This window comes from Pyrus communis, chromosome 6 (genome assembly GCF_041283825.1).
Source record: "Pyrus communis isolate YQ-2024b chromosome 6, ASM4128382v1, whole genome shotgun sequence".
Classification (NCBI taxonomy): Eukaryota; Viridiplantae; Streptophyta; class Magnoliopsida; order Rosales; family Rosaceae; genus Pyrus; species Pyrus communis.
In genome coordinates, this window is record NC_142570.1 from 139,582 (window position 1) to 167,457 (window position 27,876).

Below are 27,876 nucleotides of genomic sequence, written 5' to 3' on the forward strand. Positions count from 1 at the left end.
AAAAATAATAAATTAGGTGTAGAGCTTACTTTACATCGAACTTTAACAATTCAAACCATTAATTTTGTAAATCTCGATTCATAGATCATTTTTGTAAAAATTCAATTCAAAAAATGATTTTTTTTTTTTTTTTTTTTTTTGGGTAAAGCTCTTTACCTTTGGTTTGGTTACAATTCTTTTCTACTCCTCTTTTGAGTACAACAAAAACTACTCCAATTAGACTTCACTTTCCTTTCTTCCACGTTTAATATTGAAATTGATATTTATATTGATTTTGATTTTGAGGCGGGCAGACAAATGCATGTGCTGGAGTTGCCATCATCGGCCCACCAACCCACCCCCACCAAATCCAATGTGAACTTTTGAATATCATACACAATTTGACTTTTGGCTATTAAACTCTTGATCAACCATCCAATAAACACGGCCAAAAATTCCTCCTTCAATTTAACTTGAAGCTTGCTTTGGTCACGCCATGGCAATACCAATCTCCATTTCTACTCAACGTATATTGGCATTGGCAGTCAAGTTCATCACCACTACTCGGATTTACAGTTACGGCCTTAAGCTATGCGGTTAGGACACCTAATCACAATTTGGGCGGGGGTGGGTTGGGCATCACAATAATAAATTTATAGATAACAATATCAAAACCATTTCAAAGCTCAACTGCAATATAACCCAATGAAGAAAGAAAGGCAAAGCTTCATTACAGACATATCCCCAACATTACCATGGTACCCAAATCAAAAAAATTTACACCGCAATCGACAACACAGATCATGCACATAAAATTCTCATAAATCTGATGATGAATCTACAAAAGAATTCTCAACAACGAACCATATAACGATGGACATTTACCTATGAATATCGGGACAATGTTTAGAGAAAAACAACTGTCACTAACTGTTAATGTGTAAGCCCTCCTCTCTCTTTGTTCAACAATTGGTTGCATATCTGCTAACTGTACCTACCAAAAAGAGACAAGGCAACCATTTACTTAAAAACTTGAGAGCACACAATATTCGTAATTACACACAATGCCACATAGCAAACTGGAAAGAAAAAAAAAAAAAAAAAAGCACAAAGGATTCGTTCGGTGTCTAGGATTAAATATTTCACTATATTCAATATATTTTGAAGGCAGATACTGAAAAATTGATTCCAACCAAAAAGTAGAAGAATGATCCAATCCCCCCAAAAGATAGGACTAGAAGGGTCAAGTTTCCTTCATGTCTAATCTTCCACTTCTAATCCCCTAAAAATGTAAAATCATACACCACTAACTTCAATATACCTTGAATTTTATGAGTTATCCATTCCAATTCAATCCTAGACACCAAGCAATCCCAAAAGGTCTTACAACTTGGAACATAGAGCTATGTTAAAGACTTTCATAAACTAAACGAATCATGCACATAACTGCTGCTAGAAATATAGTAAAACATGCACTTGATTTCCTCAAGTTTCAGCATACTAAAACAAAAGAACCTCGTTCATGTATGGTTTGGCTTAGAAAACTTAGTCATACAGAAATACTCATACTATCCAATACTGATACAAACAAGACAGCCTAATTTGAATGGAAAAGAAAAATAAACATTAAAATCTAGATTTGAATGGATGGAAATATTCATACTACATAAAAATCTAGATTTGTATGGTCTTACTCTTTTGAATGGATGGAACACCACATAAAAATCTCATCAGCACACAACTTCAGGTGATTTTGACAGAAAAAAGAAAGAAGAGAATTATGAGTATTACAATTTAACTAAAAATGCAAAAAGTAAGCTCCTATGAAAGATCTAATGTATCAAATGAGTCAAGAGTCTGACAAATCTGAAATCTGCTAGTCATAGCTGTCATATGTAGAAAATTGGATTATAAGCAGAATAACCACTTCCCCAATAGCTTATAGTCAACTTAATGCTTAGAATTTGTCTCTCATAACTTCCACATTTAGGAAGTGGAATATGAGCAGAATAACTACTTTCCCACTAGCTTCTAGTCAAATTACCACGAAGAATTTATAAAAGCACTCCGACCCACCTTTACATCCAACCCCATCTCTTCTCCACTTTTTGTGAGTAACTTTCAAAAGCTGGATGCATAAAAAGGAGAAAACTCCGGAACAACTTGATCTTGTGAAATAAATATAAGCCACATATTCTCAAATCTAGAGAATAGGGTCACTGTTATACATCCATAATCATACATGATTGGGATGGTGATCAGAGTAACACACAAAAAAAGAACGGAAGGTTCACTTCTAGAAAGAGTATGTTTATTCCAAGGGTTAGACAACATGAACCTAGAACACTGCAGATGGTGATTTTAGCCACTACACATAATAAAACCTAGTATGTCGTGGCATTGGTGCTTATGCACCTCGTAGATCTCTCACCTATAACAAATATCATAACGTCTAGGATATCAAACATTATCCTAGAGATATCGTTAAAGTCACCTCCTACAACCATCTGATGACATACGGGTCATATCACCCATATCACAATATGGTATATATGATACATCCCAAAAAACCAATAATTATGAGTATCAACCATTGCAGCGGCATTTATGTGTGGTATACACTATGGTTTAGCATTATTAGATATGCATCCACAATTCACATCTGTATATTTCCAAAGTTCTTCAGGTATGCATTATAGAATTTAACTAGTTCAAAGAAGTTGATTTATAAGATTGTTGAGGCTTGATGGAAATGAATGGTGGTCTACCAGGACTGTTACATGAAGATATCTTTTTAATACGGAGTAAGCGTGGGTTCAACTTTTATGTCATGTTAGATCAACCACAAATGGGAAAGTCATACCCTTGCCAGTGTCTAAATATGTATTTTCTAGCATTTTTCATTGGTTGCATGTTTTCTTCCTTTTACCTAACACTATAGGACCCGACCCTCATATTCGTGTGGGAATGATTAACTACAAATAACTCATGCAAAGCAACGTCTCTAAGGTACAATGTAGTTGCAAGTTTGCCACTTAGAAGGCTTACAAATAAGTAATTATCAAACAAAGACTTCAAATGTACATGACTTTCCATGAAGCACAATTTTATGAAATAGCTCATGCATGTCCATATGAGTAGTGATGCAAAAATAAAGGGAGCTAATAGCCACTGTTTGTCAAGACATAAATAACAGAGTTTGACAGGCACATTCAAGCTTGTGAGGTCAGAATAAACCAAATGGAAGACAAACATATATGAATGTGTAAGGTAACAAGTGCAATACCAATTGTGCTCAATCAAGATCTTCTTGCCTAGGCTCCTCTGGTCCAGAGTTAGGCCCTCCCCTATTCCCTGAGTTCGACTCCTCGTTGTTTCCACTCCCGGTATTGCTAGTCTCGGCCGTACCACCCAATGGCCTGAAAAAGCGCGGCAAGGAGATGGTAAACCTCCGCTCCACAGTTCGAGGACTCGGACTCTGATTGTCTGGAGATGGCGCGCCAATTCCAAACCCAAACCCACTACTACTCCCACCGCCGCCCATAGAAATATTGGCTCCACCACGAGCCCCAGATTGACCAGTTTGATTGCCATTTCCAGAGTCCACACGAATCCTCTGCTCGTATTCAGGATCATCAGTGGGCAGCTCGTGGCGACAGACAGGACATGTGTTGTGCAATTCCAGCCAAGGCAGAATACAATCCGAGTGGTATATGTGCTTACAGGGCATCTGTTTGGCCTCCTCACCGAGCTCGAATGAGTCCTTACACACAGCGCACTGCGATGAATCCGAAGCCAACAAATCCTCTGAGATTTTCACAACCAGCAAGGCATCGATCGCCGATTTTGAGGCGGGTGGCGTGCCGTACCTGTTTGGATCGTTCTCGGCTAATTGTTGGATCAATTGCTCGAGGCCCGGGCCGAAGAAGTAATCGCCGAGATTAAGATTGGTGGGAGCACGAAAGCCTGATGGGTCCCCGCCACCGCCGGGGGTGCTATCGATCACGAACTGGACATTGGCACCATTTGCCCTTAGGGTTTGCAAGTAATTCTGGAGGAAGACGAAGGGGTTGAAGGCGTCGGGGTCGTGAAAGGGTGAGGAGCGTTGGGGTGCGCCACCGAAGAGGGCGGAGAGATCGTCGGCTATATTGGCAGGGCCGGGAGCGGGGCCGGAGGCGGAGGAGGAGAAGAGGAGGGGAAATCCGCTGGAGGCGAAGGGAGGAGCGTCGGAGGAGGGGAAAGAAAAGAAAGGATTGGGGGGGGAAGGGTTAGGGTTAGGGGTTTCCAGCTCTTCGAGGAAGCCGCCGCTGCAAAGAGGGCAAACGAGATCGGAGGTAGGTGAGGGGGTGAGGGAAACCGTACGGTCGCACTGGTGGCAAAAGTAAAGCTGAGGGGCGATCGGACCGCCAACACTGCCGGAGTGGCCGCCCGAGGACGACATGTTGCTAGGCTTGAGAAAAGAGAGATTTGACAGAGAGGGCGGGCAAGGCGATTTATATGGAGGACGAAACAAGGGAGACCTGAAACTCAAGGCTGAAGGGGGAGGGAGTTTTTACATTTTACATTTTACATTTTAGAGAGAGAGAGAGAGAGAGAGAGAGAGAGAGAGAGTTTCTGTAGTGGAAAGTTGAATGGGTGGATGAAATATGGCGTTTAGGCGAGTGCGCGCGCCGCCGATATAGGAGTACACGAGCAACACGACGGATGTAGATGACTAGGAGCGGACTCATTGTCCAAATACAGCACCATCTTTTATTTTTATTTTCTAATTCAGTTCCTGATTTTTCATCCTATTTAAATGGTTTTTCCCTTTTCTTTTTTAATCCTACATAGGCTTTAGATTTTTTCCATCTAATGATTAATGTATAAAAAAAGAAATTAATAAACAACACTTTAAAATTCTAAATTTTAACTAAAAGTTATTTAATAATAAATACAAGAAGAAAATAAAAATAAAAAACCTAATGAAAGCGCGTGCAACTCAAACCTAGTTGCCAACGTCTTTGGAAAACCCAGCATCAATTCCTCTCTTTGAAAATTGCAATAAAATGGTGGGCACTCCAGGCAGACACGGGGGTTTGTTGCTAAATCCAATAACAAGCAACGTTTTGCATGGCCCCGAGAAATATCTACTATCACTGCTGGAAGTAGGATGATAGCAAAGGGATTAAATTTTTAGACTAAATTTCGTAAGTTAAATAATATAAAAGTTGATAATTAGATTATTTTAATTATTGATAAACATGCTTATTTTTTATTAATAAAATCTTATTTAATTTATTAATTTAATATCTCTACTATTACTCGAGAACTTTCCTTCAAATTTAAGGCAGCTAAATCTTCCAACTTCTATGAATAATTTATGTTCGTCAAAAGAGGATTTGACCCCAAAAACAAAACTACAATTCCATGGATATATGTCATCAGAGATTTCTTTTACTGTTTGCATATAGATGGCCATAGGTTGATCACCTTTCTTCAAATTTTATCCAATTTAAGGTTATTTTCGTCAATTTGAGTAAAAGAGAAAATCTAGAAGAAAATGTGATAAATGTACCATTAAAGGACAAATTAACACAAAATAAATGTACCATTAAAATTTGGCATCTTTTAAATTTTTGATCTCCAACCAATATGTCAAATTTTAAATATAAAATAATAATTCATATGTATTTTCTTTGCATTGGGAATGAAAAGAAACAAGGATAATGATTTAAACCAATAAAAATTTTACAAAAAGCATTTAATAATTAATTAAATAAATCTGAAGGTGCTGTCAAATTTGGCAGCAAGGGGGATAAATGTCAATTCATGTCATGCCACATTAGATTTGGCTTCTCGATTCGAAAACATTAATGCTGTCTTTTGTTATCGTTATTGCTGATTTCGATATTTTGACATCTTATTTAGAGATAATAATCAAATTAAAGAGAGCAAAACAAGAGCAGACTATAAGTCGTTATTTGTTACTACGGAAACTTTAGGTTACGAATATATGGTGGTAAATGTGCCACATGTCACAAGGGAATTTGTTTATATACCTTTCTTTCTGACAATGTGAATTGTTGTTTGGCCATATAACATTACATCAAAGAAGATGGTACGTAATTATTCCTTCTAAAAAAAAAAAAAAAAGGGCATTCTCATAACCCTTGCAAGCGAGGAGTGAATATCACAACATGCACAACTGATGGATGTACCCGATTTGAGGAAACACTTCCGCACTATATAATATTGTTCTTAAAACAAAGAAGGTTCAGAAACCCTAGGAAATCAAAAAAGAATGACTCTCTTTCGATTAAAAGGAAAACCAAAAGAAACCTCTAGCTTGCTAGCTCAGAGATTACCTTAACCGGTCAGCTAGCTTTGTGCCTTTGTGTTGGTTCATCCCTTGCCAATTGCCATGCATAAAATAACTAGTATAAATAGAGACACAGACATGCCTACATCTTCATCAATCAATTTCAACAATATCTCTGTAACATATATAGATATAATCGCTTCTTCATCTTGCTAGAGTCTGTCTAAAGATCAAAGAGGAGAAAATTTTCATGGAAAACAAGGTCGTAGCTGAGTCCCAACGCACTTACGAAGACTTTGAACCCTTCTGCAAATGGCATGGAAGCGACGAGATTGAGCTCCATCTTCGCGGTAATCACTTTGTATTATCTTTTTTGCCTTAATTATGTTGAAAGGATGGAGCCCTTACATTAATTCCATTGCATTTCCCCCAGCCAACTGCCTGAAATCATGCACATATGCTCGCACAATTATTCTTTTCTTTTAAACATAAACAAATGGTCTTCCCGCGTACTTGTATGCATATATATATTAGATAAAGAATTAATGTATATATGTTGATTTGAATGATTTTGATATTGTTTAATTATTTTTGTTAACTAATTCTTGTACTTATTGTACTAATCGATGTCGATCAGGTTTTAAAAAGGAACACCTGAAGGTTCAAATTCATAAGGGAATGGCTACAATCCATGGAGAACGCCCTTTGAAGGAAAGTAATGGAAACACATGGAGCCGCTTCCACAAAGAAATCAAACTTTCAGACAAGTGCGATCCAAATGACGTTCACGCTAAGCTTCACAGTGCAGGAGTCCTTACAGTGACAATGCCTGTAGTAGTCAATGCTGGTGATTATGATGCTAATAAACCAACAAGCTGCGAATTTAAGGGCCAAAGGATGTTAGTTTCTAAACGATTAAAAGTGGGAAAAGATGTTACAGTGAAGTTTCTGACGGCAGTTGCTGTGATTGTGGCTTTCGGATTTGGCGCATATGTTGTTAAATATTATAGTTAAACAATGGACACCACCATCACCATGTATAGATATACCATATTAATAAATGCTTATCAACTTCTAATTAATTAATAATCAAGCCTTTGAATCTGTATTGTGTTTATTTGAAATGCGAATGGTCCGTGCATATATATTTAATATTTTTAAAATAGTGCGAAATGTCATCCGTTGCGGGGATAGCTCAGTTGGGAGAGCGTCAGACTGAAGATCTGAAGGTCAGGTGTTCGATCCACCTTCACCGCACCAAATTTTTTCTTTTTCAATTCGTTGTTTCCCTCTTTTTCATATATATTTTTTTTTAATAAAAAAAAGCGAAGAAAATAATTAATATATGAATGTGACCGAGTCTGAGTGTGATGGTGCTGGAGTGTGGAAAGAGAGATGGGTTCGAGAGGAGCAGCGACGGTGGTGTCGCAGCTGACACGAGCAAGCAGAATGAGGTCGAAATTGCAGACGGCGTTGGAAGCGAGCGTTTTGGAGATTGAAGACGTGTCGCATCAGCACGCCGGCCACGCCGCCATGAGAGAGAAGGCCAATAGCAATGGCGAAACTCACTTCAACCTCAAGGTCGTGTCCCCAAAGTTCGAGGGGCAGAGCCTGGTGAAACGACACCGCATGGTCTACGATGCCTTGGCCGACGAGCTCCAGTCCGGGCTCCACGCGCTGTCCATCGTGGCCAAGACTCCCCAAGAGATTGTCCTCAACCCCAAATAATAGGATTCGAAATTCCAACTAATGAAAACTCTTTGGTGGTTAATTCAGTTGCTAATTGCTAGTGCTTTATTTATGCTGGAGGATTTATCAGATTATTATTATTATTATACTTATTATTAATAATTTATGTAATTTTTGTTGGTTTTTAATGTGAAATTGAAATGGTTGCTTATACATACATGGTGATGATGTCCAATTTATTTCTTCCAGAATTATGCTGTGCGCTTTGATTATAATTTTGCAGTTTTCAATTGCAGTTTGCGCTTGAATGAATGTTTTGCATTTTTGCAAGTATTGAGAGAGAGAGAGAGAATATGAGGCTGGCTTTTTTAAGAAAAAAAGAAGACAGAAATAGAATAGAATAGAACAGAACAGAATAGAAAAGTATGAAAATGGAAAATGATTGTAGGCATGTTTTGAGGAATGCCAACCGTTTTTCCTTGGAATTAGCCTCTACCTTCATTCCATACTCTCTCTCTCTCTCCGTGGCCTTGGGCCTTGCCTTCCTTCGCTCTCAAGTCTTAACGCCTTGCCTGCCTCCGTTGTTGCTGCTGCTGCTGCGTATGTGTTATTGTGTTGTTGTTTCCGGTCCCGTATCATCCAAACCAACAAACTAGCGAAGGTAGGCGCACAAGCATACACATTCACACTAGCAACAATGAACAACAAGGCCTCCGTTTCCAAAGACCTCAACGCCAAACACCTCAAGGTATCCTTTATTTTCAGTCGTTTTCTTTTCCTTGCACATTCTTGTGCTACACTTACAATCCCCGTTTATTGTTTCTGTCTTGTGTTGCACGTTGTTGCTTGTGCCTCCAGATTTTAGAAGGCCTTCTTAAGCTGCCACAAAACAGGGAATGTGCTGATTGCCGGAGCAAGTACGCATTTCACATCCCTCTCTTTTCTTTTGTCTAGTATATTTTTACTACTCTCTTCACGTGCTTGTCTTGGCTATATTTCTTAGTGTTGGTCTTGATTGTGGCAATCTGATGTCCATATTAACGTTATCTTTGTGCTGCAATGTATTTCTTTCAGAGCCCCGCGATGGGCTAGTGTCAACCTGGGAATATTTATTTGCATGCAATGCTCAGGAATTCATCGGAGTCTTGGAGTGCATATATCAAAGGTTTATTTTTCTACCTATCATTTCTCTATTTTCATATGCTGTTCTTGCCAGTAAACTTTTTTTCACCCTTCCTTTACTGGCTTCGCATATTCAAATGGATTGGTACTCATGAAAGTCATTAACAAATGTCTGGTAACTCTTCATTGAAGAAATTGAACAGCCATGTGACTAAAGAATTATTCTTGGTTTCTGAAATTGTTAAAGATTGATAATGAGGCCACTTAATACCTCTTAAGTAATCGAAAATGTTTTGAATGACAATGCTGATTGGCATAGCCTGAATCTGCATTCAGTTATTTACGTGTTCTGGTCCACTGAACTACTTTTATCAAAGTTGAGTAATATTCTATTTGATTGTCAATCTGTTTGAGTAGCATATGTTTTCATATTATTGCAACTCTATGTTCTAATAATAGCTTAGCCTGGTTGATCTTGGAAATAGGTACGGTCTACAACTTTGGATACATGGCTGCCAGAACAGGTTGCTTTTATGGAATGTAAGAACACAACTATGGTAACTGATACTTATGCATTGTTTGTCATCTCAGTGACATTTTTTTCCTTCTTTTCCCCGAAATAGTTGTTAGAAAGCATCAGTTCACTATTAACATTTTTGCTCTGTGTGTTTTTAATATTTTCTAACCGACTACTGTGTTCCAATTCATTATCCTGCTAATCAACTCTCTATGCACCTTTGCGTAGCCATGGGTAATGAAAAGGCAAACAGTTATTGGGAAAAAGAATTGCCACCAAATTTTGACAGAAGTGGGACTGAGAAATTTATTCGTGCCAAGTAAGTTGTTTTCTGAAGCTAATTATGAGCTTCATGTGGAACATGGAGAATGTGTTAGTTATCATTTCCTTCTGCTCTTAACTTTCTTTGGAACTTTCAGGTATGAGGGGAAAATGTGGGTTTTGAAGAATGCAAAACAACCAACTCCTAAACCAATAGATATGAGCATCAGTTCCAACAGTTTGGTAAAGGGCGGAGCCACATGTGGAGTTCCTAAGAAAACAAGGAGACATTCTCTTGAGGAGGCAATGCTTTTTACGAACCTGGCAGAAGCTGCTCCTACAGTGGCAAGATCCCGTGGGGTAGATTGTTTATTTGGTTATGTTTGCTATGTTATCTTGATGAAAATGATCAAGTTGTTTGGAGGTGTTAGGTTCAGGAAAATGTTTCTTGCTTCTTCCTCATATTTTGCATCTGTAATAAACCTGTCATCTAGGTATCACTAATTAGGGAGTTTCTGTCACTTGGCGTGTTTACAAGTGTGGAATAGACAGCTTTATGTGTGTTTCTGATCCCTAATTGAGTTCTCATGGGTCATGCTCATTCTTAGATAGATAAGGGAGCTTTTAGAAAATTGGCGGTTTAAAGCTGAGAGCAAGAAAATCGAGATTCTTTGTTGGCTTGGCGATGTCACTTTCTTTGGAGATTATGAGATTGAGAAATTAGGTCTGGTGAAGCAAAAGAAGTTTTCTCTTTTGCCTTGTTGATTTCCCTAATATTTGTCGTACACGATCCATACTTGGACTTCATAGATTATTAAGCTGCTATTTGCCTCTACCCTTTAATATATGCCTATCATACTGTACTTAGGCCTTTCCCAAAATTTTCTTCCAGAAAATGATCGATCCATACTAAGTAACCTAAAATATAACTGATTTCACATGTCGAAAAGATGAAACGGAAGAGAAAAGCCACTTCTCATAGGAGCTATCTGCTTCCGTGATTTGTTGTATGTCTACTCTTTCGTGTCTGTTTGCGTGCTTTGTCAAATGAGTTGGTAATGCTCTTATCTTTGATAAGTAATTTTTATGCTACTTTTGACAAGTCGAAGATGTTTTCTAGTTAATTTCCCTTGTTTATTGCAGGGTTCTTTAGATTTGAATCATAAGTTTACTACGTCACCTCCAGCAAGGGGGCCACCACCAATGATGGAATGTGATACAGTCACAAAAAAGATCAACGGTACAACAGACCTATTCAGCTTGCTTTATGTTCATGATGCAAAGCAGAAGTATGCCGCTCCTCCGCTCTGGCAAACTTTTGATTGTAAGAAAACTATAGTAACATCTTTCTTTTTGTTACTTGTTTACTATTTTGCAGTTGGGAAGGAAGTAGTAAAATTGAAGAAGGGAAGATGGAAAATAACTTGAATTTGAGTAGTTCCTTAATAATCCCCAGCTAAAACATGTTTAATACATGGAAAATGATTTCTACTGTCTTGTAAAATTGCGTGTTAAATTGTAAGCACCGGACTCGGCTCTAACCTTGTGACCATCCATGATTTGCAGGAGAAGATAATTTAAGTGAAGCCCATGGAATTAATTAATGTTGAACCAGCTGGAAGTTAACGCCATAGTTTATAACTGAACTGGAGTGAGCACTGAGTCTGTATTTATTCCTACCCTTAAATTGTAGGGTTGGACATTGGACATCAAGGTTTGCTGTTTTAGTTGTCACACACTAACACTATGAATGGAAGAAGAAAAAAATGGTATCAAATGATGTGCAAGAAAGTTTTCACACCGAGTCTGCAGAATAAGTCATTAATTGGTTTCTTTCCTGCCAAGTTTCGTTTTCCAGAATAAAATTTTCAATGTAATGGGAACACGACTTGGTACACCAAGTGTCATAATACAAGTGATTGGAAACTTGTATTATGACACTTGTGTACAGGACAGTGTTCCTAGTACACTAAAAATCTCTCGTTTTCAATTAGTTGCAACTTGCAAGGATGAGGTTGTTTGACCATATATATATTTGCGCTTGTTCTCATGTCGATCGATCACCTTAAAAACGAAAAGTAGTTTCTTCTGTAATAAGACTAGATTTAATTTCTTTTGCTTGTTCGTTCGATCGTTCTACACTAGATACATTGCAAGAGAAGAGAAGAGAAGAAAAGATCTGAAACAATCAAAAGATCTAGTGTTGGACAGCCGGCCGCCTTCTCCAGCGTCTCCATCTCATGTTCTTTAATAACGCAGACTGGAGAAAGAATTAATGTAATAATTGTTATAAGAATTATTAAACAGAACAAAGAAGATGTGTTACTCGCAAACAATTAATTGATCTGCTTCGATGATTCATGATTTGAACTTTGGAGTCCCACAATCCAAGGAATATTGTATATAATACAGTACCAAAAACAAAGGCCCTTTATATAGATGATGATTATGTATTATTATGTATTATTATTATTATTATAAGGGCACACATAGCTTTCACTAGATTATGCAAATTATACGGTCAAATTTGCCGACATTGTTAAGTTGCTGCACTGTCCTGCAAATTAGAAAAGGAACCTGAATTCGCCTTTCATTGCCACTTTGATTAACCTCCTTAATTATCATGCATGCACATATATACATACAGTTGATCATTGGATTAGATGCTAATTAATTATATAATTATATGTACAATAAGATTCAAAACAAGTGTCTTGATCTCTTATGCATTGGCTCGTTTAATTGGTTCATTTTATTTTAAACTGGAGACTGTCAGAAGAACAAAAATCAATAATTGCATTGCATGTATGTTTTGTTTGTGTATAAAAGTGTTCAACCTGGATGTTGTACAGATGTTGTTATCTAATCGGAAGGGTCTGACCCAAAATTTCAATTTGGCTCCTACAGATATGGAGATGGAGGCAGCAGATCAATAACTTCCCATACTTTGCTTTGTTATATTTATACTTCTATAACTTCCAATGTATATATTATATATAAGAGTGAAATGACATGTCAACTGTTGTCCCTCTCTCTCCATCCTCCTCGCTCCTTCCAAACATCTTCATCTAATTTGGTACATGATACAGTGTACATCGTTTAATATATAATCAAGAAATATATATTAATTAGAACCCTTCACTTCATGAATTAATTTGAATTAATAGTCATAACTGATGCATGCATGCTTTTGTCGTCCGTGATTTTAATTCGGTCACCATCTATATACATATACTTAATACATGTAAATATAAAATTAACCGGACTTTGTATAAAGGGGCTGTAATGAGGTGGGGAGCACAAATGTTGTTAACTATGACATTAATTAATTAATATTTACTTAATTACAAAGGGTCATCGTCAAACCAACAAAATCATGCATGTGCACATGGGGAATCCATGGGGCTGAGTCATTACACTAAAATTGGTTTCTTTATCTATATTAATCATTTCTGTCTCATTTTTCATTTTTCGTGATGAAGATGCTTTAATATTTAGTTTATATAAATGAAATTTTTTAAGAAAATCATATTTTTATACTACATTAGTGTATGTAAAAATTAATGTATACATACCATGAGGCAAATGATGTTGATTATTTGTGTCATCTGACATACAAATGTAATCCATAAATATAATCTCTCTAATATTATTATGTACATACATGTATATAATATGATATATCCATTCAAACTAATTAAACAACCAACTGCATGATGGATGATGAAGCACCTAATATTTTTTAATTTCGGGCCCTTTCTATTTCTCTCTGTCCAAGTTTACACAACACACTGTGGCTGTGTGGGCCTCTCTCCCTTTTCCTATTGGATGATATAACATTGCCATTTACCTAGGTAGCCGTGTGTGTGTGTGTGTGTGTGTGTGTGTGTTTTGTGATCAGAACTTGAATTGAAAGATTACTATTAATTCCGGGTTAGCTTCTCGGCAAGAATATGGAAAAGGTCAATTTTTTTCTTTTTGCTAGGCAGGAACATAGTAATTAAAATGTTAAACAAAGTATTACCTAGAAATATTTAGGACAAATATATTTGGTTATTTAGAAAGAAGAAGAAAAAAAGCATTCAATAAGAATAAGCTGCTTTTAAGGATTCAATCATACAAACCCTAGATTCTTGTCATTGCCTGCCTAGCTAACAACTCTCTCTACCATCAACTAATTACTTTACAAATTTATATATGAATTAGTTAAAATTATGCATGCTGGAAGGAACTGCAACTAGTTAGATATATGTGTTTGTTGATCCTAACAATTACAAAGCCTACGTGGCGCGTAGGCCGAGTAACTAATAAACTAATTACGTCATTCGGTTGAATGCAGGGCATGCCAACTCGTCGGCCGGGCTCAGCCGATGAGTAAAATTTGTTGATGTTGCGTTGAGCGCGTTGCTGACTTCTTTATCTTGCGATTGCAGCCGAGGAAGGAACAAATCTCGGCCTTTGGATTCTCGAGCCTAAAGACAAGGCCGCTAGTTCTGCGAAGTTCACAAATCGTCAGCGCCGGATTCGGTCACAGTGATTATATTCGTGAGAGTATAAGCACGTCGAATCGACACCAGACTGTACGGACACAAGTATTTAAAAGTGATGTATGTCTTGATGGTGAATGTGGTTCGACCGTCAAAATGTCGAACTCTGAAACTCACTTGTGAGTATCCAATCATAAAATCACTCGGCGTTCAATGCGCCGAATATCGTAACTCATAACACCTTACTTCGCTGAGAAGGCTAATAAGATGACCTCTGCCAATAAGGATTCGGAAACCCTTCTCGACCGAGACTTGGATAGGTAACTAGTCGACCTCGACACAGTGCTGTTTATCCAAACTGAAGGTGCTTCTCGGTCGGCTGATTCTACGGCAACAGTGCTGTTTATCCAAACTGAAGGTGTTTGCCGGTTGCATTCACAGTGTTGTTTATCCAAACTGAAGATGTGTCGGCGGAAAAAAGAAAATAAAAAAAATCTCAAGATGTTTAAGAGGTTTTGCGCATGGCAGTTGTGTGTTGAATTGGAGGTCTTTTTTGTCGTTGCCACTGCCTCTATTTATAGATATTGTAATGCTTAGCCACTGAAATAAAGTATTCCAGTTCCATTCTAACTCTCAGCGTCCATATATTGTCATAAAGAACCTTTTTGATAATATCCCTCAAAGTCAAGATTCCTCGGGTCAATGTCGTGTGCTCCTTTCATCTTCGCAGAACACCAATCTAATCCAAAGATTAGTTATAATATTTAAATGTCGTGGATCTCTGTCATCCAAATTCCATGTACCAATGACATTCCAATTTGCATCATTATCTTGACTTCAACGTTATCCCAAAACCATGCATCTTGACTATTCAAACCTCATCTTAATGCACCATCACCATGCTGCTGCTCAATCTGATAATAAGAGTCCCAAGTCCATTTGAATTGTACTGCTTGCTCGGAAACTTACTTTGCATCTTATTATCCCGTATAAGGAAATATCAAGATAATTTGTTAAACGATAATTATTATGATAAAAATCCTAATATTATCTTTCAATAATAACAAAATTATCTTCACTTTTCATCTGACGGTTGAGAGCTATGCTCACTCAATGGCCTTGATTGCACGGGCCGATGGTGTAAATTTGGGTCCAAACATTGCCCCCCAATTTCCTTGAACTTCGGCTTGTAGGCCGAATGGTTAAGGAAATTAGCACAGTCGAAGAACTCTCGTATCGCCGATAATGAAACTTTTTACTCAGCAACACCTCTGTACTGCCAACGCTATGGTCTTCCTCGGCTACCACAATTCTATACAAGGCTCGGCCACTTTAATAAATAACCTCTTCAACCATCTCGAAAAAATTTGGACCGAGGAAAACCGAACGCTGTTGAGGGTCAAGATATATAGGTAACCTGATTACCTAATATAATTTGTTGGTCATGCCTATATATATATATATATATATATATATATATATATATATATATATATATATATGTATATAAAGAACCTGTACCGAGCACCAGTTCGTCGAGCTCGGCATGTATGATACAGGTCGAGAAGAGTTGAGGGTGAAGGGTCGAGGGAAAAATCTTCCTTGATAACTTGTTCCTCGGCCATGCATATACATAAACACATACACACAATCTATTGTCAGCAATCATGACTAAATAGGTAGCCTGATTGATGTGATGCTACTATATATCCAATGTCAGCAACGCATGTGATTTTTGTTCCTGTGGCCAAAAGCATTCTTTCGGTCACTTCGGTCAAAAGCATTCCTTCTGAGCCGGCTAAATGGGTTAATATCCTTGGCCTCTTTTGCGGTTTTTATTTTATTTTAGTTTTTTGACACCTTGGGCCAATAGCTCCCATTCCTTCAGCCAAAAGTCGAATGACATTTTTTATACTCCTTCGGCCAAAAGTTTCTTCCCTTTTTTATTTTTTTTTATTTTTTTTACGAGGTACAAAATTAGATACTCGTTGGCCCCCTATTTTCTTATGCAACATCGGCTCAAAAAGCCAGATGGATAAGAATATATAAAAAGAAAATGGAAATCTAACATACGGGAATAAAAGTGGCCAATCCATGAAAATGAGGAGGCCAACGATGCTTTATTCCAAGTCGAGATCTTGGAACAACAAAATTTTCAATTTGCCTTTTTCCAGGGCCGAATAAAAAATCATTGCCAAATACTTTTGACTTGACGAAATATTTTTTATCATCGGCCGCCGAACGTGTGGAATAATTATTATGTCCCCTGGGCATAATAATTTTGTCAACTTCGGCTCTTAACTTGAACAACTTAGCCAAACGAGGTTTCTCCATATTGGCTTTATCACCAATAACCATATCGATTGTCATGGTTTCGACATCTAAGACCATGTCTTGGCCCTGTTCGTCATTGGAGCACTCATCTGACAAATAATTTTCCAAGTTGATTTGTGGCTCAGAAACTGGAACTTTTTCTTCTAGGCTTACCACAATTTCAGTCTCGACCGAGAAAATAGGTGGCCTAGGTTCGTCTGCGGCCGTCTCGACAATCTTTTTAGGCCGAATTTTGATTGTGGCCGGAGTGGAAAATTGCCCCCTGACCTTTAGATTTAACCATTTTTCAAAGAGAATTGATCGATAGTCAGAAACGTAAGGAAAACGTTCTTCATCTAGCTAGGCATTAAATCGAGCCCTGTCTTCGTTTACCTATTACTCTTACAGGGTAATAGGAGCTTTTATTCTCAACATGTAGGTGAATGATTTTTGCCTAGCTCTCACGCCACGAAGAAGTTTTACCGCTTCCCACGATTTTTTATCCTCTGCAAGGCGTTTTCTATTCTCTTTAAGGCGTTGCGTATTCTCCTCACTGATTCTTTTCAATTGCATAAAAAGCTCGTGCAATCGGCTAAATGGAGTCGGATTGACATCTTGATATATCATATGAACTTCGTAGTTTTAGCACTGGGTCCCACTGGGCGTGCCAAAATGTTGATCCTAACAATTACAAAGCTTACGTGGCGCGCAGGCCAAGTAACTAATAAGCTAACTACGTCATTTGGTTGAATGCGGGGTGTGCCAACTCGTCAGCCGAGCTCAGCCGAGGAGTAAAATTTGTTGATGTTGCGTTGAGCGCGTTGTTGACTTCTTTATCTTGCGACTGCGGCCGAGGAAGGAACAAATCTCGGCCTTTGGATTCTCGAGCTTGAAGACAAGGCCGTTAGTTCTGCGAAGTTCACAAATTGTCGACGCCGGATTCAGTCACAGTGATTATATTCGTGAAAGTATAAGCACGTCGAATCGACACCAGACTGTACGGACACAAGTATTGAAAGGTGATGTATGTCTTGATGGTGAATGTGGTTCGGACATCAGAATGCCGAACTCTGAAACTCACTTGTGAGTATCCAATCATAAAATCACTCGGTGTTCAATGCGCCGAATATCGTAACTCGTAACACCTTACTTCGCTGAGAAGGCTAATAAGATGACCTCTGCCAATAAGGATTTGGAAACCCTTCTCGACCGAGACTTGGATAGGTAACCAGTCGGCCTTGACGCAGTGTTGTTTATCTAAACTGAAGGTGCTCCTCGGTCGGCTGATTTTACGGCAATAGTGCTGTTTATCCAAACTGAAGGTGTTTGTCGGTTGCCTTCATAGTGCTGTTTATCCAAATTGAAGATGTGTACGCGGAAAAAAGAAAATAAAAAAAATCTTAAGATGTTTAAGAGGTTTTGCGCATGGCAGTTGTGTGTTGAATTGGAAGTCTTTTTTGTCGTTGCCACTGCCTCTATTTATAGATTTTGTAATGCTTAGCCACTGAAATAAAATATTCCAGTTCCATTCTAACTCTCGGCGTCCATATATTGTCATAAAGAACCTTTTTGATAATATCCCTCAAAGTCAAGATTCCTCGGGTCAATGTCGTGTGCTCCTTTCATCTTTGTAGAACACCAATCTAATCCAAAGATTGATTATAATATTTAAATGTCGTGGATCTCTGTCATCCAAATTCCATGTACCAATGACATTCCAATTTGCATCATTATCTTGACTTCAACGTTATCCCAAAACCGTGCATATTGACTATTCAAACTCTCATCTTAATGCACCATCACCATGCTGCTGCTCAATCTGATAATAGGAGTCCCAAGTCCATTTGAATTGTACTGCTTGCTCGGAAACTTACTTTGCATCTTATTATCCCGTATAAGAAAATATCAAGATAATTTGTTAAACGATAACTATTATGATAAAAATCATAATATTATCTTTCAATAATAACAAAATTATCTTCACTTTTCATCCGACGGTTGAGAGCTATGCTCACTCAATGGCCTTGATTGCACGGGCCGATGGTGTAAATTTGGGTCCAAACAGTGTTATATTTAAATATCTAGAAAACCAAAAAGTGATGGTATATAAATATGTATATTGTATAGTGCATGTAAAGGAATCATGATTAATGAAAAGGGGATGGCCATATCTACAATAGTGTTTTGTATTTGGTTATATATATTATATATTGCAAAATGCAAAAGCAGTTATAATTAGCTTAAGCTTAGCTTGGGAGCAAAGCAGGTGCCGCCCAGCAAATTGGAATTGGTGGCTTAGTCGTCCTTAGTCTTCCACCCCAAGCAACCAACCATTAGTTTACCAAAACAAAAAACAAAAAACAAAAAAAAGCAACCAACCATTATATCATGTAAAAACACTCACCAGCAATACAATTATATAGACAAGCACGCTCAGCCCGCCAAGTCATTTTGTTTCTGTACGCCACTCCAACTCTCTCTCTTTAAGGGAGGGGGAGGGGGAGCGGACCCACTAATTCACCCATTATTTCAAGGCCATTATTCAAATGAAAGATGAAAGACCTTCCAATTCCATTTCTTCCTTTCTTTGAATGTTATATACCTTGTTAACATATATATATACATATAGCTGCGTAGGGCCCTTCAAAATATTTTATATATATAGTGAGTCAATGACCCTTCCTTGTAGTAGCAGTCGGATGGTATATAATAGTACTAGTAGAGATGACCGATGAGAGGAAGAGAGAAGAAAGAAAAGATATGTATCATATCATATAAACCCTAAATCCATGGACAGTGGCCACTTGGCAATTAGGGCGACGGAAAAGTTAAAACAAAAGGGATAGGACGCCGCTTGGTGGACACCCACCACTAGCGGCAGCGCTTCAAAGTTTCCAACGCCCATCTTCAAGCTTCTCCTCTCTCTCTCTCTCTCTCTCTCTCTCTCTGGTTTGGTTTCTAGTGGGATATAATGTAGATGTGTACAGGGCTATTTATATATAATATAGCGGTGTAGCCCCCTACCAGCACAGTGAGTGTCACTCCAACATATGTCTCCATCTCTTTATACAGTCATTAATCAAGCGCTAACTACTTCAAACAGTCAAGAATACAATTCACTATATATTCACTAGGCTGTTTGCTTAGTTGTTAATCTTAGTTAATTACAAGCAGCTTCCATTTATCCCTAATTACATCAGTAATTAAACAAAAGTTGTGGTTTTTCAATTCTTAGAAGATGATATATATGCGTGTGAATCTACTTAATAGTCAACATTTTTTGTATTTCTGGTCAATAATTATATGTGATAACTAACTCGATGGCATGGACGTTGATCATAAAAACTTCTCTTGATTATTTCTTATACGTATATAGCTCCGGCTATCATAATCTATAGGTCGTCAATATCTTGCATGGTGGCATGGGGATGAAACAATATTCTCTTGGAATTGTTTATTAATCTCGCCGTTGCCGCCGAGATTAAACTGCAGTCCGCAGGGAGCAGTTGCCGTCAAATTGGACTCTCTAGTTGCTCAAACCTTTTCATTTTAAAAAGCATGCATGCAGTGTACTGTATATTGTATACTGGCAGAGGATAATGATATGGCGTCAGTGGTAATTCAATTGGTGACAAAGAAGCCAATTTATAAACAAAAGTAATCTTTGGACAAATTCACCTATATATATACATATCTAGATATTATAGAATATTGCTGCAACAATAACATTGTTACACCTGTTATCTTATAAAATGGAACAAGAATTCAAAGACATATATATATATATATATAAAGGTTTTTCATATATTTCTGGGCAATACCCTTTGACTATTTCTGCATATAATAATAATTATTTTTATATACTGTGGCCATACTCTTAAAAGTCGATATTTTAGAACTTTATTTTCACCTTAATTCTTAAATTAATTGCAAGCCCTCTAACGTAGTGGTGGAAAGAGAAGTGTTACATTTACATTACGGTGTGAGTTCAAATCTCGTTTACTTCCTAATCTAACATTTAATTTAACAAATTTATTTTTTGACAAAAACAAAAACAAAAAACCTTAAATTAATTATCAAAGCGGGCTAAACACTCCCCTCGTTTTACCATGAATCCTCTAGAAAGTGTTGATGGAAAAACCTTCAGAATTTATTTTTTATGACTGAATGAAAGTATTCAGGTTCGATATTAAACGTGCTCAAACATGCCAATTATGTTCATCCATGTGTCCATTACTTGAAGTAAATTATTAAAACATCAACTTTCGTTTCTGTTAATTTGTTGATTTGACGGATTGCCCTTGATAGAAATGTAAACAGGACTTCAATGGGCAAAATTGAAATTGAATGTCCACAAGTGAAAGATCCGTCAAACTAAGAGAGCAATATATTCATAGTTAGTGAGATATCCCAATCATGTTTTCACTTATAATTAATTATGGGCTGTGATTGGGAGCTAGTACTATATATAAACAGGTTTATTCTTGTATTCTAATAAACTGGTTTTTCATCAAGAAAAGGCGATCGAGCTTAAGTTTGTCACCGACTCACCAAGCAACTACGTACGTACGTCAAATGAAAAGGAAATCGATGAAGGAGAATGTGGATATTATAGCAAAATACTCCAAGAGGGGGTCACTGGTAGGCATGACTAAAGAGGGATCTGTGACATCGGTGGGTCTAGCTATCTTCAAAGAATCCCGTACATACATTGTATCAAAAGGAAATTAAGCTCAATTTGATGAGCCAATATATAGTAAATAAATTAGAAATTACAATTAAGGGCCGTCCATTTTCATGGAGACCCAATTAATGTACACTACTTTGGGAAAAAGACCAAGTCAATTTATTTGTTAATTAATGTTTTAATTCTTATTTGATGTCCATCCTATCCCTGCATTAGGTTATGGAAATTAAATGAAGACCCTAATTTATGCATTCAATTTCCCTTTTAACTTTTAACTTTGAACTTTTGAATTTTGAATTTTTGTGTTGTTGTCATGGTCACCAGCAACATCAAAACAAAAAATGTCAAGTATTAAAATTGCAAATAAGTAATATAAAATACCTTACTAACATATTCAAATTCTTGTTGAAAAAAAAGAAAAGAAAATTAACTTAGGTAACCAAAAACTAACACAATTATTTACAAGTGAGAATACGAAAACAGATATAATTTTCTACCTTGGACAAAGATAAAAAAAAAAAAAATATATATATATATATATTTACTTGTGAAAAAGATCTGATATCATTATCTTTAAAAAAAAGGTAATGATAACACATCATTATCTAATTATGAAAAATATCTAGAATTGTTAAAATCTACATGTTACTAAGATACCCATGAAAGAGAAGGATTGATCAAAAGGGATAGGGAATAGGGTGGGAAATGCTTCAATAATGTATGTTTACAATCTTCATTCTATATGGTATGCCTTCCTTCTCTCTGGTATTTTATATAAGCTACCTGCAAAAGAGAATGAACAAAGTGACATAAGAAACCTACACAAGAGAACAACACCTACTTGAGAGAGGGAAACATTTGTATGAAAGAGAAGGGAGAATGTGATAGCAAAGCTTTGTGAAACCCAAAACAGAAATCACCCTAAACAACGTTTTCTTTTTCTTTCTTTCCAATCACCATAAATAAGATTAAATAATAGCAAAAATTAAGTAGTGGAAAATACTAACAACAAGGGTAAAATGGGGATTATAAATTATTTTAATAACGATAGATGACTCATCAACCGTATAAAGAAAGTTTGATGAAGTGGACCAATGGTGATGAAGTATGCTTCTCTCTCCTTTTTTTTTCCTTCCTCTTCCCTCTCCCTCCTATTTGAACGGTCACGATTAAACCACGTCAAAATCTTATATTAATTTTTTATATGTAAAAGGAAGACCAAATAGATAATGTGAGGTGAGATGATGAAAATAGGAATGGAGATAATCCTAGTCCATAATGAACAAGACTCCTGATAACTACTAGTGATATAAACCATTCCTTGGATCGATCAGTTGGACAATGAGAACAATGTCATGGAGAGCTCCTTCCTCCGACCACATCCTCCTACGAGCTGCCTCCTCGATCAGAAGTTAACAAATATTTCCTTCTCTTAACGGATGGATTTATGTTTTTTCTTTTTTGGGCAACAAAAATCAAAACCAAAACTGTTTGTGATCATGACTATAGAAAGATCTTTCTCTTTCTCTTTCTCTTTTGTAAATGCAATGCCATCAATCACTAGTAGTATTATGTGGTAGTAGTCTAATATATATACACTGTAGCTCATTCCAAGTGACGTTAGTTTTACTTTTACTTGCTTACTTTGCTACTATATATAATCATTGTGTTAAAAAATATATCTATATCAAAGAACGGAAAAAGAAATTGAGCAAACACATTACAAACTTGTATTCATATTTTATTGATTAAAATAAATAAGAATATAACAAATTGTCAAGACGACTATATAACCAAATGATCAGATCTTGCTATACTTAGTAATTAGAAAGTTACAATTAAAAGGTGTTTATAAAGACCTAATTATGAAACAAATAAGAAAGCAATCTTAAACCCTAATATAAACTACAAATGAAACCATAGTTCTTAATTATTTTCCTACGAGAAAACCATAAACATAACTGGACGTCTCATCTCTCATGCATATATGCATTTTCTATCTCTGTGTCCCACATGATCAACATTCTTGTGTTCTTCATCGGTCATTGGCTATCTTCAACATTCCTCCTTAGCCTCACCTCTTGGCAATCAGGCAATCAGCACTGGACATGATGTCTAGCTGGCTGCAATATTTTGGACGGCATGAAGCCTGCCAGTGTCAGTACTGCCTATCAGTGCCTAATTTGGAAAAAGGAGTCGAAGAGTAGTGATTAATTGAAATTGCATATATAAGAGAACTTAGAGGAGAGAAATATAGGGGTTTAATTGAATTTGTCGGGACATGGCGGAGTGTTTTTGGTACGTAGTGAGTGACTAGGGTGCTATCAGTTTCAACGCAGAATATTCATATGTATATAAAATAAAGTAATATATTGAAAGAAAGAAAAAGAAAAGAAGAAAAACGATTGTTGGAAAAGCAGAACCTGCAGGCTACCACGGTGGGTGGGTGGGTGGGTACGTAGGGTGGTGGCTAGTGCATGGCTGTGGGTGTTCCCTGGGGTCAGACAGGAGGAGACCTCCAATGGCCCCCAACCCCATATGGAAGGGAGGGTCCATTTCTGCTTATCAGCCTGGTTAACTTATGCGGCCTTGGCACTTTCATCACATGCATCCTCCTCCTAAACAGTGCCACTTTGGCACTTCCTTAATTTGTAATTAAAATGATGATGAGCACGTAGCAAGCTTCTAGCTACCAGGATCTAATTGATACATCTAATTAATTATCCATGGTAATTAAGTTAATATTTAAGTTGATACTCAAGAAGAAATTACAAACTTTCATATACATGATGATCAAGAGCCTAGAATGTTAGAGGTCAAGTAAATAGAATAGGGGAGCTGGTTAATATTTGTTTGAGAAATAGAGGAGGAAATTTAGGAATGGAGAACAGCTGCTAATTAGCCCAATTTCCACCCACCAACCAACCCCTCCAAAAACAACAAACATAAAAGTATATACAGCTTCCATTCCATTTCATGATGACATTCTTTTTGGCCTAAGGAACAGAGCTGGAGGGAAATGAGGGATTTTTGTTCGAGAAAAATTGCAGTGTGCTGTGAACACGACTTGAAATACCAAATATAATAACATAATTGGTTGAAATATATATGTATATTTTTTTTTTCCAATCAATTATATTATTATACTTGGTATGTCAGCCAGTGTTTCCGGAACACTAAAAAATTTGTCCTTTTGTTGGGCTGAGTTTACTTCCTAAATTGGTTAACTTATTTATGGTTTGTGCATAAATTGTTCTTTACAAAATTCGAGAGCATGCTTCAAATAGTAGAGAAAGGAACACACACAAATAAGCAAGCAATCAAAGCTAATAAAATGCGAAACTATGAGTGTGGGTTAGAACTTACTACGTAGGGCTGAAAATTCCATGTAAAGTTTGACAAAATAAATTATAATATAAAAGAAGGTTCCATTCCTAATTTCAGTAAGGCCTTTTAGGATGAAATCAAACTCATGCTGAGCTAGTAGGTGATGAAGTTGAAGAATAATATCAGAGTTAAATCATTGACACGTCTTACTAAAATTTAACACTTAATAGTAATAATTAACTGTGCGATAATTAGTTGGGCAAGCACTCACAATAAATTCCATTTAGGAGTAGGACTGAGCGGTGGATGAAAGCAAAGAGGCACGGTACTGGATCTAATGGAGATTAGATTTTGGTTAATTAATTCAAAACTTTGGTCTAACTTGTGACATCAACTAATTTTCTTATCGGCTGTTGCTGGTGCTGGGCCATATATGACTATAATAATAATAAAGGAAATAATTTCTATTAATTAATAAAATCTTATTTGTCAAACGATGAAAAGATAAATTAGTCTTCAATCATAAAAAAAAAAAAAAAAAGATTGGTAATAATGTAATTTCACATGTCTAAATTTTACATTTTTTTTATTGAAATCTCACCTGCAGTTGATGTGAAAATACCTCTAATATTAAAAAAAAAAAACCGAAAAAAAATACCTCCCACTCCCCCATGTTCTCTCTCTCTCTCTCTCCCTCTCTCCTTCTTATTTTCTGAAAAAAATGTGTTCGTGTTCATATACAAAAAGTGTGTAAGCAAATGCTAGTCTTTAATTATAAAAAGAATAACGTGGCAAACGTCGAACAGTTTGGGAGAGGATACGAAAATTGGAGGGTAGAGATTTGATCAAGGAAGGAATAGTTGAGAGGAGTTTAAGCGCCTCCCACAAGCACAGAGGGCCTTCCCCTCGGCTTTTGTGCATTTAAGCCCTCCCTCCCTGTCCCTGGCTCTTGACCCTCCTTGTCCTTGCTCAACTTCTTTAAATTAATTCGTTGTTTTTCTTTCGTTGTTGCTCTCTAAATAAAAAGCCCATTCACTGCATCGCCATTGAAGTCGAAGAGATGCAAAATCCGTCTGCAATTGCGAATGCAAACTGCATCCGTTCTCTGCTTTACTTTCTGTCCATTCTTCTTAGCTCTATATGAATGAATTAGTCCGACTCCATCAGTCCACCTTCATTCCCTCTTCATTTTCTTCTCCTTAATTTCTCTTCTTCTTTCCTTGTGTGTGTGTGCGTGTGTGTGTATAATATGATATGGGAGTGATCCAATATTTTCATGCGATCCTATCCTAGCTAGGCTATAAGGCTGCTCATATACATATTTTCATCAAGTGCCACGCACCAGACTTGTTCTTCTTGTCTCCAGCCTTAAGGTAGAAATTTATTCCAGCAATTTTTTACGCTGTTTTAAGGAACCCTGTCATCTCTCTCTCTCTCTCTCTCTCTCTGTTCCTTAGTCTCCGTGTCTAGCCTAAGTAGTCTCCAATATCCCAAGTCTCTACTGTTTCGAAAATGGCCGTTTTATATGCTATTTTGGGTCTCCTTTTGTTGAGCAGAGGCAGAGCGTGTGGTTTTTGACACATTCTTTGCTTCTTTCTTCTTACTTTGAATTTGAATTTCTCAAACTTATCCTTCTTCCAGTTAGGAATTATTATAATTAGGATGCAAATTAAGATGATGGATCATATGTTTAGAAGAGGAAGACTGGAAACGGCAATCTGGGCGGCAAAGGTTTTGCTGCTTTGTGTAGGGACAGTGTCGACAGCGGTATTCTTCAAAGCAGCAATCATTCCTTACCTGCTCAACCTCTGTCTTTCCCTCGTCCCCCACATCTGGACCTCCTTCAAAAGCTGCTGCTCCTTATCCCCTCTTTACATCTACATCATCCTCAACCTTGTCATCCTCACCATCGCCGCCTCCTCCGCTTTCCAACGCAGAAACCACAAAAACAATGCCAAGGCCACCGACAGCATTGACCCCTCTCACGATTTTATTTACAGTCCAGACAACAGCCCCGACAAGAAGCACAACAGCAGCCAATCCCAGATGTTGTCCGCCCAGCCGCAGCAGCAGCAGCAGGACACATTAATCCAAAGTCATCCGGAAGATGATGCAACTTCTCTATTTTCTTCATCATCTCTGGACAAGAATCTGTACTCATCGAATAATGAGATGATGAGTTGGCTTGACATTCACACAGTACAAGAAGGTGTCATGCCAAGTACTAGTCTGAGTACTAGCACTACTACCTTTGATTACGATGATCATCAGCGATCTGGGACGTCACTGGAAAAGTGCTGCGCTGACTCGATGCCAACAGAGGAGGAGGTGGAGGCGGATGATGACACCAAGACATTGGACACGACATGGAAGGCCATCATGGAGGGGCAAGGCAAGCCAAGTGGTAAGCACCTCAAAAAGAGTGACACTTGGGACACGCCTCCTCGCCTAACCGGCCGGCAATTGGCCATCACAAGTACCAAATTCAAAGTTCCACAACGTCAACTAAATCAATGTAACTTTGATGATGGTCACGATGACGAGGACGATGCAGTGACATGGGCTCGCCGGGAGCTTAAGAAGTCGGACACATTTAGCGACAGAGGGTCGTTGAGAAGGGAAAAGTCGATGACTCAGGAAGAGTTGAACCAGCGAGCAGAGGCCTTCATCAAGAAGTTCAACAACGACATCAGGCTTCAGAGGTTAGAATCTGATCAACGTCGTTTCAGGGAGATTGCTAGCACCGGAATTTAGCTTCTCTCACTATTATCATAGACCTTTTTCTTTCTTTTTGGTGTGTATTTAATTACCTTATTTTTGTTCCATTTACTTTTAAATGCACAAGGAATACGAGAGGTTCTCTTGTCTGTACCTTAAGCTTGTTTATCTCTTATATATGTATTGTTAATTAGTTATCAGTTGGCAGAAGCTCATCAACTACTAAACCAAACCACTCATTAGCTACCTTAGTTTTATATCTATTGTCATTACCTTGTTGATTAATAAACTTTGTTTTAATTAGTACTGCAAAGTATTGCTGTTCTATTAGAATTTTGTGGGAGTACAGCTCACAGCTCTCAGCTGAGAAATTCCTTTTTGCCTTTTGGCTTATACATTAGTAAATCTACATACGTTGTGGAATCTTTTTAGATAAACTTCTGTTTTCTTTAGGATTATAATCTAAAAAATTAAA

General features: G+C 37.3%; 5 protein-coding genes and 1 non-coding gene across 7 annotated transcripts; 5 read left to right on the plus strand and 1 right to left on the minus strand.

The window, feature by feature from the left end:
- Positions 1-656: 656 nt before the first annotated feature.
- LOC137711049 (E3 ubiquitin-protein ligase RING1-like) lies at positions 657-4,746 on the minus strand. Of its 2 annotated transcripts, none has more exons than XM_068450248.2 (2): positions 3,266-4,746; positions 657-973 (listed from the first exon to the last, which is right to left on the minus strand). In XM_068450248.2, the coding sequence occupies exon 1, from the start codon at positions 4,418-4,420 to the stop codon at positions 3,275-3,277; it is 1,146 nt and encodes a 381-aa protein (XP_068306349.2). In that variant the 5' UTR covers positions 4,421-4,746; the 3' UTR covers positions 657-973; positions 3,266-3,274. The 2 variants fall into 2 exon arrangements, with proteins under 2 accessions (XP_068306349.2, XP_068306350.2); XM_068450249.2 differs by having other exon boundaries at positions 657-967; positions 3,266-4,558.
- Positions 4,747-6,416: 1,670 nt separating this feature from the next.
- On the plus strand, positions 6,417-7,384 carry LOC148696068 (uncharacterized). Its single transcript, XM_088696202.1, has 2 exons — positions 6,417-6,630; positions 6,918-7,384. Exons 1-2 carry the CDS (start codon positions 6,531-6,533, stop codon positions 7,292-7,294), a joined length of 477 nt encoding a protein of 158 aa, XP_088552328.1. The 5' UTR covers positions 6,417-6,530; the 3' UTR covers positions 7,295-7,384.
- Positions 7,385-7,464: 80 nt separating this feature from the next.
- On the plus strand, positions 7,465-7,537 carry TRNAF-GAA (transfer RNA phenylalanine (anticodon GAA)). The gene has a single exon. It is a non-coding gene; the product is annotated as a tRNA-Phe (tRNA).
- Positions 7,538-7,633: 96 nt separating this feature from the next.
- LOC137710265 (sufE-like protein 1, chloroplastic/mitochondrial) lies at positions 7,634-8,182 on the plus strand. Its single transcript, XM_068449191.2, has one exon. It carries the CDS (start codon positions 7,676-7,678, stop codon positions 8,006-8,008), a length of 333 nt encoding a protein of 110 aa, XP_068305292.1. The 5' UTR covers positions 7,634-7,675; the 3' UTR covers positions 8,009-8,182.
- A 139-nt stretch (positions 8,183-8,321) lies between these two features.
- Positions 8,322-11,713, plus strand: AGD15 (ARF-GAP domain 15). Its single transcript, XM_068450477.2, has 8 exons — positions 8,322-8,717; positions 8,828-8,886; positions 9,044-9,134; positions 9,577-9,631; positions 9,837-9,927; positions 10,028-10,229; positions 11,013-11,193; positions 11,436-11,713. Coding segments are annotated over exons 1-8 (732 nt in total). The 5' UTR covers positions 8,322-8,666; the 3' UTR covers positions 11,438-11,713.
- Positions 11,714-25,637: 13,924 nt separating this feature from the next.
- LOC137710264 (uncharacterized) lies at positions 25,638-27,714 on the plus strand. Its single transcript, XM_068449190.2, has one exon. It carries the CDS (start codon positions 26,346-26,348, stop codon positions 27,435-27,437), a length of 1,092 nt encoding a protein of 363 aa, XP_068305291.2. The 5' UTR covers positions 25,638-26,345; the 3' UTR covers positions 27,438-27,714.
- The last annotated feature ends 162 nt before the right edge of the window (positions 27,715-27,876 follow it).

What these genes read in the sequence shown, in the direction of transcription:
- LOC137710265 (XM_068449191.2), top strand. Translation starts at nt 7,676, where the DNA reads ATGGGTTCGAGAGGAGCAGCGACGGTGGTGTCGCAGCTGACACGAGCA.
- LOC148696068 (XM_088696202.1), top strand. Translation starts at nt 6,531, where the DNA reads ATGGAAAACAAGGTCGTAGCTGAGTCCCAACGCACTTACGAAGACTTT. An exon ending in GATTGAGCTCCATCTTCGCG is followed by an intron (nt 6,631 to 6,917) that starts GTAATCACTTTG and finishes GATGTCGATCAG; the next exon opens with GTTTTAAAAAGGAACACCTG.
- LOC137710264 (XM_068449190.2), top strand. Translation starts at nt 26,346, where the DNA reads ATGCAAATTAAGATGATGGATCATATGTTTAGAAGAGGAAGACTGGAA.
- LOC137711049 (XM_068450248.2), bottom strand. Translation starts at nt 4,420, where the DNA reads ATGTCGTCCTCGGGCGGCCACTCCGGCAGTGTTGGCGGTCCGATCGCC.
- AGD15 (XM_068450477.2), top strand. Translation starts at nt 8,667, where the DNA reads ATGAACAACAAGGCCTCCGTTTCCAAAGACCTCAACGCCAAACACCTC. An exon ending in TTGGAGTGCATATATCAAAG is followed by an intron (nt 9,135 to 9,576) that starts GTTTATTTTTCT and finishes TCTTGGAAATAG; the next exon opens with GTACGGTCTACAACTTTGGA. An exon ending in GAGAAATTTATTCGTGCCAA is followed by an intron (nt 9,928 to 10,027) that starts GTAAGTTGTTTT and finishes TGGAACTTTCAG; the next exon opens with GTATGAGGGGAAAATGTGGG.